General features: G+C 47.1%; 1 protein-coding gene across 1 annotated transcript in view; it reads left to right on the top strand.

The window, feature by feature from the left end:
- Positions 1–10,052: 10,052 nt before the first annotated feature.
- The window catches only part of LOC131210577 (potassium voltage-gated channel subfamily H member 8), a 13,756-nt gene continuing 11,899 nt past the window's right edge, over positions 10,053–11,909 (top strand). Inside the window, exons 1-3 of the mRNA XM_058203849.1 lie at positions 10,053–10,138; positions 10,842–10,952; positions 11,033–11,152. Coding sequence (XP_058059832.1) covers positions 10,063–10,138; positions 10,842–10,952; positions 11,033–11,152 — 307 coding nt within the window. The 5' untranslated portion in view covers positions 10,053–10,062. The remainder of the gene's footprint in view (positions 10,139–10,841; positions 10,953–11,032; positions 11,153–11,909) is intronic.

Genomic DNA, 11,909 nt, shown 5'->3' with positions numbered 1-11,909 from the left:
CCGACGGCTACCCCATTTTGGTTCAATCGATTCCCGGGGCTCACGATGCAAATCGGAGCAGTTGGGTCACTTATTGATTGGCGAACGTTACGATTATTTATGGTGCACAGATGGACTGTATTACTTTGCTCGGCCAAATTAACGTTGCTTTGAGATACCTTAAATGGCAGGGTTGAGCCACTGCGAAATGTATCATTTTTTTTGGTGATCACATAAATTTGGTGTTGCTTTTGTCAGGCCAGACCAATAGCGAGTGGATATACCGTGAGTGCACCGTAGTAAAGCTCCACATTTAATTTATGTTGGCATGGAGAACAATAAAATGCTTTATGCGGCCCCTAGCCCCCGGGGACCCTCTTTAAGAACAGCACGTACGAAGGGGCCAAATGGTGCGTTGCGTCGTCAATCTTGAGAAGAGCGGGAACGAAGACGAAGAATCGATTCGGGTCTGTTTGTGGTACGGCCCGTGGCCTCCTGCTTGATGTTTTTCCATCCACCATCACCGCCGGGTTTCCGTGGGAAACGAAACGTTGACGAGACGAGCTCGGTGAGGTGCACTTGCGATTCGATCTTATGTCGCGATATCGCGCGGGACCACTGTGAAACCGAAACTTTTGAAACCTCCCGGTGGACCCGCGGCCTTCAAATTGGTTGTTGTTTTTCCTGGCCCAAGTACCCATCAGGTGACGGTCAGCATCTGAACGTCCCGAACTTGTAAGTGAAGCCAGTATATACGGGGAGCCTGACTTGAGATTGCAGAATGAAGTAAAACGCGGTTTCGTAACCGCTGGTCCTTTTTACGCTGAAGGGTCGCAAGCTGGTGCCCACAACTGGGAAGGTCGAATTTTCCCGGACCACCACCCGCGCTGGAGGGGGGGGGGGGGGAGTTTAATGTGGCTCGGGAAATTGAAAAGGTGCCTGCCGTCGTGCCGGGGCGATGCGTTGAAAGCGAAAAGAAAATCCTGATCCCAGACATGGCGCGCACAGACTGGTCGTTTCGGGTTTTCGGGATGGCGTGCCATAAATTTGAGCCCCCGGTAATGTTCCCTCCAACAGGTGGTTCGTTATTGGCCGAACGAAAGTTTGAAATTATGTCCCGCGTGGTCCCTTCCCTTCGCGGCGTGCCACGTCCGGTACGGTATTATCAAATCGATTTAACGAGCCTAATTTATACATTTTGGATGTTTTCCTAACGCTTTTCGCACGTCACTTGCCCGGGGGGCAGGGGCGTTAATGGAACAAGATATTCACGCCGCAGATTTAATTTCTTTGTACGTGCCACGGAAACAGTTGCTCACGTCCTTTAATTCCCGGCACACCCGGTGAATTAAGTGATACCCCTGGTAGTCGGGTCGGGTTGAGCTCTGAGCCGAGCTCTGGTTGTTGATTGGCTTGGTCTGCGGTTCCTGGCGGCCATTTAGAGTTCCCGAAAGGTTGCGCCCGTGCAACTTTTTGGTTGATTGCGAAAGTTTTTCTCGTTCTGCGATCAATTTTTGATCGTGCGCACCAACTTTCCAATTATCCATGGGCCCCCTTCCCCAGCAGCCACGGTTTCGCTTGTCGGATCGCGGCCCCGTGGCAAGTTTGGGGTAAGACCGCAAAGAAATACGATCTGTGCCGGAAGAAAAAAAATGGCAGAGAAAGGCACAGCCGGTCACAAACACGTAGTGGGATTCTATATATATTTATATATTAGAGGGATCTTTCCGGTCCACCTTCTTTTCATTTTTGTTGATTGGCCTTCGGAACGTGCTTTCGTTATCCTGGTGGGGAGCATTTTCAATCTCGATTGGATGAAATATTGGATACCGGTTTTGGGTCAGTCATGCAGAAGGATGTTCTCGTTCTGTGCAGCTAAACTAGAGAGCCGCACTGGCCTGTGCCCCTGTGTGCCATCGAGTGATTCCTGTTCCTGGTTTCGTCGCGCTTCTATCGAACCCGAATCGGGACCTCCCGACCTATCGGCATCGGAAAGAACGGCCATTTTTACACCGGACACCCATTTTTTCCATACCACAACACAGGCTTAGCCATGCATGCCACCGAACCGTCATTACCGGCTGACAGGCTCAGCTGAGAGTGCTCTAGCTCTAGCATCGAGCTTTTCCGGACGGAAAAAGAATCGGAAAATCGGAAAATTCTGGTGTGTAGGTGATAACCGGGATAATAATAATGTTCATTTCATTGCATGTGAATTGATGGCACAAGTGAGAAAACTCTTCAACGAAATTCAGGGCAGAGGGCAGAGTTTTGTAGAGAGCAACAAATCGGATACTAACGAACGATTACTAACTACAGGGTGAGCAAATGAGTATTTACTTTTTCATTTGCTTATAAAAAAATGGCTGAGTATTTTTCGACACTTTGGAACTTTTATTTGAAAGGTTGATTCTTAAAATGTATGTATAAAATACAATTTTGGTTGCAGAAAATGGGGAAATATGAAAAATTTATTTCCAAAAAATACTCAAAAATAGGTCAACCAAATGGACTACTGCTAAGCCAATTGTGATGAACATTTTACCATAACTATTTTGCATTAAAAAAAATTTTAAGAACTAACCTTTCAAATTAAAGTTCAATCTTAAAAATATATTTAGCCGTTTTTTCATAATCAAATGCAAAAGTATACGCTGGTTTGCTCACCCTCTACCACTTTATTAAATGTAAATCTCTAATTTATGCATTTCAAAATTATAGAGATCAGACAGATCAGCTCAAGCAGTTTCCGAGTTTAGATTGGATTAGATTTTTAGTTCACAATAAAGGCCGGTTGAGCCCGGCCAATTCCTTAACAAATACCCAATTGCTGAATAATTAAAAGTAACCTTCACACTCGTAGAAGTGAAATCTATTTAGTACTTTATCAACTTCACTAACACGAAACTTTGCGCACGATCCATTTGCGTACAGCGTCAAGCATGAAACTGCTCCTCAAACTATTCCATTTAAACGGTTGGCCACGTGTCCGGTTAGCCCAACCGTCACTTAGTTAGTAAATATAACTTGCATTCCCTCAGCACGACAAATCTACTTTGCGAAACTTCTAACTTCGTGAATATCTTCTCCCAAATGGCCGACCGGTCCGTGTCCGGGCGGATCACAGACAAATCCCCGGAGATGGCCCCCCTGGCTTCAGTTTCGCCTAACACACGCACGGCCAAGGGAATTGGCAAAGGAGAAAGAAACTTTCTGTCTGTGGTGGCAGAGCAGAGCGGGAAACTAGAATCGGAAACGGGTGATAAATGGCGATGAAAGCCATCTTTCAGCCAAGATGTTTCGCGCCGCCGGAAATGAATTCAACGGAATGCTTAACTAGTCCGTTGCTAGCACCGAGGATGTATCAACGAGAGAGGTTAATTTAATTTACAGTGAGCCGAAGGAAATGAATCTTCTTCCGAAAACTCCGGGCAACTCGCTGCAGTGGTCCGTTCCGTCACACAGCCTGGGGCATCCTTATTAGTGCCACGCAGAGGAGCTCCAGCGTGTGTATCGGACACATATTCACGAGGATTCGGAGAAGAAAGATAAGCATACTGCAATGGGCATCCAACACGTATGGCGGACGTGATGCAGCCCAGCTTTTCCGGATGCTCCGTCGGTGGTCGGGAAGCCCACATTTGTGTGTGGAAATGCAATGAGCTCGCACCATCATTATGGTGCCCATTTCAGCAGACGGCCAAGTGCTTCGCCAATATGCCGCAGAAAGTATGCTTCCGAACGTTTCGAATGACGGATTGAATTAAACTTTTCCGTTTCGACGCAACGGTTGTCAAGGGGCCACGGAAAAGGCCAACGGGAACGGTGGTACTTGCTGTGGAGTTGGAGCATGAAATTGTATATTAGTAGCGAGCCCAAAAATGGATACACCGTGGGCCGCCCTACTGCTGGACGTGAAGCGAGGACACTCTATACCGGCAAAGAAGTGGTCGGCATAATTTCCTACGCGGTGGAACCGAAACATAAATAGTATTTGCGGCGAAAGCTGGGTTGTGGAATGCAGGATGAAGGTTCCAACGGTTGGATGTTTTATTTGTTTTAATTTTAAATTCGACACAATCGTCGATTTAGTGATCAATTAAGAAATGAGCCCTGAACACACCAACCAACTGTTGTCACACCTTTGGCCTAACGCAAACTGAGCTGAGCCGGCACCAGAAATTGGCAACATTCTTGTTGCTGATAAAAATATTATTTTGCCGTTGTTTTCCGTTATTGGGTTCAGTTTGGTTTCGCTTTCCACAGCAGCGATGGTCGCTCCGGGGCGGAATTGAGGAGCCGGTGTGGTTTCAGTGGAATTTCCAATCAATTTCATATCTCGTTACGTCCCAATACTCGATGCGATTATCTTCCCAGCCGTGGCCCGGGTTCGGGGGTGAAACCATGACCAGGCGAACCGGTTGACTGTCCTCAGCCCAGCCCAGCCCAGCCCAAAGAGATCAAATTTTGGGTACCTCAACTTCAAGTACAAAAGAGCAACATTTGGGCACGTAAACGTTGAAGTGCATGATGTTGTGTTTAGGCGGTTGTTTGGGTTATTCTGGAAAAAGAAGGCCACTGGCCAACGCTCCATTTTTGGTCCTTTTTCGGCCTCACGGAATGGAAAACTAAGCCGGGGGGTGGCTTTTCGGGATTGTGTCGAAAAAAATGCCGGACGGTTCCAACAAAGACACTGAAGCTTTAAATAGTGTTTGTTTTGCGCCTGAATATTTGCAAGAAGTTTGCGTGTTGGAAAAGTACAACTTAAGGTAATGCACGTGGCGAAGGGTATAACATCACCATAAGTCAATCATCGACCGGTTGTGCGATGTTCAGCTGGATCCGAACCCCATCTTCATGCACATTTGAATGAGGTAAAACCATCGGAGCATCGGAACAACAGCTACAGGGAGATACCCGGGAATGGCACGTATGGTGGCCAAAGACCGAGTTGCCGTTTGCGAAGTTTCGTAATCTCTGAATGGAATAAGAAAAATGGCAGCCAATGGCTTGCCTTCCGGGAAGAGGCGAAGATGCGTAATCCAATCTACATGTTTCGTATTTCGATTTTCCGTTCGAGTCCCGGGTTGCCTCCCGGGCGCTTAAAGCGCCCATGTTGCCCCGTGGTGTTTCAAGCCTTCGCCCCGTTCGAGCACTGAAAGTTCTACGTACGTAGTAGTTCCTGTGTTTTATCCTGCGGATAAAGTTGGCTTAAGCCGGCAAAGCAAGACGGTGCCGGGCTTCGAAACAACTCCATAAGTCATTTAAATAAGCTGTCACGGGTTAATAGAGAATCGGGTGGGCCCGGGATCCCTTTAAACAAAAGGCCCTTTAAAAATGGACTTTTCGCCCCGCCTGGCCGCATCAATCACCGTTTTGGGGGTGAGAAAACGAAGCGTATTTGCGATATGTCAATCAATTTTTGACACATTTCGGTGATGATGGAACACATGGAACTGGGCCACGTCGGGCGAAAGGCTTTACATCTTAATGAATTTCTGGTTTGATAGATGGAACTTCGGTTGCGTACACGATTTATAACGTCCGTAAAGAAAATCTACAACACAGCCTTAAGGCCAGAGCCTTCGCTATGGAAACTTGTAACCTATCGCACATCGAAAGTACATCCAAAAATAACCCAATAAGTAAAAGGCGAGCTCAGAAATGTTGCGAAACATAGGGCAGTGATTAGCGGAAAATTATAGTCCGCTCACTAATAGCTGCGCAAGGTGCTGCCCCGGGAAATGACTCGCAAAATTGCACCCTTTTTAAAAATAAACATAATCAGTGCCCGGCGTGCACCATTCCATCGGCCGGTTCCATGTGCCGGAGCAAACTCCCACTTGTTGCATCTATGTTTAACACCGTTCGCTCCGCGCCACTGCCTTTGCGCCACATAGCGGATCGGGTGGTACATAAGGAAGGGTTTTCGTGACAAGGGATTGCCCGTCCATCAACCGACGGACCGCTTCGGATAAGTTAGCACCACGAAGCCCTGGGGAGCTGATGGGCGGATTCGATACAACCCTGGTCTTCCCGGTTTCTGCTCTCCTGCCTCGATGCTAGGTGACGCTCAAGGGACAGTGATAATATTATAAGAAGCAAACTAACGGCCAGGTTGCACGTGGTCTGTGGTCCGATGGGCGGTCAGCGTGTTGATCGGGTAATATTTATGTTTCCCCGAAGATCTTTGCCCTGCACTCGAACCTCGGCCTTGGCTCGAAACCAATCAAACCATCACCCACTCCGGCCGGTGCCGGATACTGGACGGTGCGGTGTTGGTGGTGAAAAGTAGTCCACACACGCCCAAGCCAAGCCTCGGGCTGGGCTGATGGCTTATGCTCCGGGTCCGGGTCGTTGTAAAAATTAAAACATTCAACTATCCGCCGCACCAACCGGAAGTCGTGGCGTAGTCGATCTCACTAGAGATGGCGGTATCTCGGATTGGGTGATAAAAAAGAGAAATTAGTTAGCAAACCCTAGGAGCCGGGGCCAAGGAGGAACCGCGTTGCCATAATCCGGACCGCGTGAAGCAACATTGAGCAGTGCGGCCCTTAATCTTCGGCGCCGTGGGTGTGGGCTGGACGCATGTTTACACAATCAATATGCTAGGCAGGTGGGAAGGAATGGCATAAACAAAGCGCACCCGGCGGCCGGGTTATCCTCCGGATTTCTCCCTCGAGTCCGAGTTTATCGTGCGCATCGTGGTCGAACTGTAAAGTTCGACCACCGCAAAGAGGGTACCGATAAAATGAAGTTATTCAACACGTCGGTCCGGCCCCGGCGTATGTCATTGCTGTGTCCGTCCGCCATCGAGCTAGTTTATGACGCCTGTCATACTAGAGGCACCGAATGTCGCCCGATCTCGAGATCGGAACCGGAACAAGGATGGAAATTTTACAACACGGGACATAACAGTCTGGGGTAAATTGTTACACAAACTAAACCCCCCGCTGAAATACCTACCAGATACTTCCATCTCAGTGCGATTGTACGAGGGCTGTTCAAAAAGTAGTAAGACATTTGAATTTCCGCGGGCTACGTATGTTCGATTTTCCCTTTTTTGGTGGCGTTATGTTGCTGCTCATGTCACTCACTTATGGTGACAAGTGAGGCCATTTTGAGTAATCATTCAATTTTGGACAGCCTTTTTTGCTTGGAGAGGATTTGGTTTATCGTCGATTTTTCTGCACTTCAAAACGGATCGACAATGAAGAGGTAATTTAATTTTTAAAAATAGGAAAATGTTACAGGGAGCCAGATCTGGGGAATACGGTAGTTTTGATATCATTGATGTGTTGTTTTGCTAAAAAATTCGCGCAGAAACCACGGTTTGTGAGCAGGAGCGCGACAGTCAATTCCCCAGGATTTCCCATAAATCCGGGCATTTGTGGCGGATTGCTTCGGGCGAATTGCGCATAGCTTGCAGGAAATATTTTTTATTGACCGGTCTATAAAGCATGGCCCAGTTAGAATCGGGAACAATTGCATTAGCTCTATCTCTGGGTTGGTTTGACTTAGGAAATACATCAAGGTGTCAAATTGAAGGTATTTTATTGTACTTTAAGAGAAAAATTTCAGAAATTTATTATGTCAGCGGCTAATTTGATCCAATTTCTCGCCATCTCTGCAGCATTCCGCATCACCTTTTTAGTCTTGTTCAACTTCCTATTGATTGTTGCCCAATAATTTTCGATTGAGCGGAGTCTAGGGCAACTTGGTGGGTTGATATCCTTTGTGATGAAATCCACCTTATTGGAAAAGTATCACAGAACTACATCCCTGCTATAGTGGCAGCTTTCCAAATCAAGCCAAAACGTTACCGGACCTTTGTGTGACTTAATAAATGATAGAACTCGCTTTTTAAGGCATTCTTTCTTGTATAGAGTTGAGTTCATCGTCGTGTTTATGATGAAAACCTCGATTTCTGTCCACAGGTGCAAATTCCTCGTCATATCATTAATTTTTGTGCAAATTTATTGGCGAATACAAATTTGATCTTGGAGGGGACATCTCCCCGTGCCGTGGCGAGATAAAATTTTGGTTCAGGAAGCCGTCCAAAATCAAATTTCACGTATGTTTCGTCGTCCATAAGCAAGCATCCTTTTTACCTCGTCAAAACCTTCTCGTCCAACATTCTAGCGCGTGTTTTCATGACTAGATTTTATTTAAGTGTGCTTTTTGGATGATTACATGCAAGGAAAAAACAGTAGCCTCTTCGTAGACAGATCTTCCGGGCAGTACTTTTGCTGGTACCATATTTTTTTGCAATATCCCGAACCTAAAGTCCAGGTTTTGCCTCGATTGATCTTAAAACCTTCCAGTTTAGCTGCCGATTGTATGTTCCACTACGACGTCTACTCTGAATCTTTCAATCTACGGTATTGGGTTCCAGAAACGGTAAAGCACAGCATATAACAGTAGTTATAGTTGATTTTGCGAATTTTTGGGTTTTTGAGATTTTTAAAGTAGACCACGTGGTGTTTTCGACGTGATTGTGCAGAATTATTTTTCTTCTTTCGAGTTCAATTAAGCATAACTTTCCACAAACTTCAGGTACTAAGATGAAACTTTCAGCACTGAAAGTCGAATGTTTACTAAAGATATGACTATCAACACTTTTGAAATCAGACCACCAGAGGCGCTGCTAGAAATCATGCAATTGTTCCCGATTCTATGTGGGCCATGCTTTACTTTGGCAACAACTCATGATGCATCATGACCCTGCAATTGAAGAAAATTTTAAGCAAAACTGATGGACGCTACTTTTGGCTCATAATATCTTCACCATAAGCCACAGTCAACATTTCGATTGCGTTCGAGTTCTTAATTTCGCTTTGCACACAAAATTTAATAGAAATTCTTTGCCATCCATTTTTTGAAAGAGATAAAAATCGAAGATGAGCTAAATCTTGTCCAAGCAAAACAGTTGTCAAACTTTGACTGATTACTCAAAATGGCCGAACCTGTCACCAAGAGCCATTGACATGTGTAGCAAATGTTAAATGTCTTACTACTTTTTGAACAGCCCTCGTATTTGGGATGGTCACCGAGGGTCTGGATATCGTCTATCTGGATTCGATGCAGAAACAGAGCGCGAGCAGCTGGTGTCGCCGTTATTGGGCAATCTAAAAACGGCGGTTTATCTGCGTCATCCGGGTCTCGTGCGCCATGCGGATGATTTAAGACCGAATCAGATGATTTACCTAGCGTATAATCGCGACCTTCAGCCTTCACGTTAGACGATGATAAGCGATGATTTCGACGCAGTTTGGATGCCTTCTTGCCCGGCCAGGAGTGCTCGACACTCCATCATGTGAACCTTGGATTCCGGAGGCATTCGGAACACTGACTCGGCCGAACCGAACGCCAGACGTCGTCGCTGTTGATGGTCACTTCCTTGTCTGGGGTGGTGTGTTATCTAATCGGCTGCTGCCGTGCTTCGAGCGGTGGATAGTGATTAGTCACACTTCGGGTGGGCTCGAAACGATGCGTGGCCAGTCCCCGTGGGCCAGTTTGGCCCGGATGGTGTAAATTGATGCTCCCGCTCCTCAGCAGCGTGTGGGGTGGACCGAGGCCGATGTTTGTGCACTGATAGTGGTCCGATAGCGATAGTTTGCTTACGTTTTTATTTTCACGTTTTATGCCGCCTGCCGCGTGCTCACCATTTTGCGCGAGATTCATGACCATCGCCAGCAGCATATCGAACGGGTATTTATCGATTCCGGCCCGGTCCTCGCCGGGGGGTCCATGTTTTGATTCGCCCGCTGTCGCCGTAAATATTTGCTAAAATCAGCATGCAACGCCATACTCGTGTCGTTTACGGTGCGCGCTCACTCGGCCCATGTTCCACCCGGTGCGCCCGCCACTACCCCGTGCGTTTCCGGCCCTGCTAAGTACTGTGTCATAATTTTGTTTGTGCGCCGATTATGCTCCAGTGGGGTGTGCAAAATTGGTAATGTTTGATATTGCTTCCTGTTGGGCTTTTTTTTCCCGCTTCTCGCTGATTTCGCTCTCTCTGCTCCCATTTTCAGGCCCAGCTGCTCGCGAAGCGCAACCGGAAAGCACCGAAACACAGCCCAAATGCCGGCCCGGAAGGGGCTTCTGGCGCCCCAGAACACCTTTCTCGACACTATTGCGACCCGTTTCGATGGCACGCGTAAGTAGACAGTTTAATTAAGGAGGCATTAGCATTTCAGAACTTACTTAAGTGGTGGCGTGGGGGCTGAATGTCGCGTGCCGGCAACCAATTTCATCGCCTTTCCGAGCCTGCCTGTCTCCGAGGCCGATGTTCCGGTTGAAGTCGCACCTCGTTTCTCAGTTTCACAATTTGTGCCACCCGCCAGCCGCCGGTATCGTTTGAAAAGCCGACCGAAAGGGAAACCCGCTTGGCACAGGCATAAGGGTAATGCAGGAAAACTGGATGCGGGAAAATTAATTGAGAGTCTCGCCGAACGAGTGGCTTTCCCTGGGAACACGGAGAACCGGCGAAAGTCACACATCGTCGTGCGCCTTTTTTCAAATTTTGACTCGAGCCGACGGAACGGAAATTTCGTTCTTACCATTTGGCTTGACACGGCAGCTTATGTCTGAAATTTCTGAGCGCCTAATTTCAAGTGAAGAATAAATCAAACACCGTGGAGGGTTTAATAATGGCTATGTGGCAAGGGAACGGCCCAGCAGAGACTGTCGTATGTGCTATTCGCTAATTTGAAAATATTCGGTATTCTAGGGAAAGCCAAATTAGTAAGATAATTGTTTACACGTAATGTTTGCTAACTCCACTAGCGGGTTGATTTAAATTAAATAAATTTGCACCCGCCCCAACAAGTTAATGCGAAACTAACCAACCTTTCCAACAGATTCGAATTTTGTGCTGGGAAACGCACAGGTCAACGGATACCCGATAGTGTACTGCTCCGATGGATTCGTGGAGTTGTCTGGTTTTTCGCGAGCGCAAATTATGCAAAAAGGTAATGAAACGGTATCCACCATCCCGTAGCCGGCCGGCGGCACTAAACTCTGCTCCGTTCTGTGCTCCTCGCCACTACAGGCTGTGCCTGTCGCTTCCTTTACGGGCCCGAGACGAAGGATGAGCATAAAACTATGATCGAAACCAGCCTCGACGGAAAAGCGGAACTGAAGTTGGAAGTTATTTTCTACAAAAAAAATGGTAAGCAACAGTTTTATGGCCCATCCTTGTTGCTCGTAAAAAGAAAAGAAACAATCAGATTATAGTGCAAGCTACCCGGAAGCGCGGAAGGATTTTTATCTAGAACTTACAAAGTGAAAACATGTGCCCAGAATTCAATTTACTGAAAAGCAGCCCGGTTCAGTGAGAATTAAATTGCAACTCGTTTACTACTACGTTACGCCAGCAGAAGCAGAAGAACCACCGTGGACATTGGACGTGGCGCGGGACGTTGATAAGCTACCATGCGCTGACGTCTACGCCCTTCAGCTGACATTTTAATTGATGCCCTAACGATGGCTTAGGAGGGATAAATTGATAGGGATTTTTAAAGCTCACCACACCGCGACCACTGTGACAGCGTATCGACGGGAGTAAATACATTACCTTTATCCAGTTGATTTATATTACCATTAATTTGCACTTGATTTACGGCGCCGCCGCCGAATTAATAACGGCTGTCGAAGAGGAGCCCGTATTGCCACCGTAAAACCGCGGACACCCCATTAGAATTCACTGCATGTAGTTGATGTTTGCTGGTGATCTCATTTTTCACCAACAATCCGGGTTTTCGGACGCGTCCTTGTCGTCGACGAGCGACGACAACGAAGTTTACCACAAAGTCGTTCCGCGAGAGAAAAAGGGCCCACCATCCATCGCTTCCTCCCCGGGTTAAGCTTTTACTTTCGGGTGATAATGGGACAACTGGAGCAGATACAACAAGCTGGACGAGGACAGC

This window comes from Anopheles bellator, chromosome 1 (genome assembly GCF_943735745.2).
Source record: "Anopheles bellator chromosome 1, idAnoBellAS_SP24_06.2, whole genome shotgun sequence".
Taxonomy (NCBI): Eukaryota; Metazoa; Arthropoda; class Insecta; order Diptera; family Culicidae; genus Anopheles; species Anopheles bellator.
This window is presented reverse-complemented; position numbering and strand designations above follow the sequence as displayed.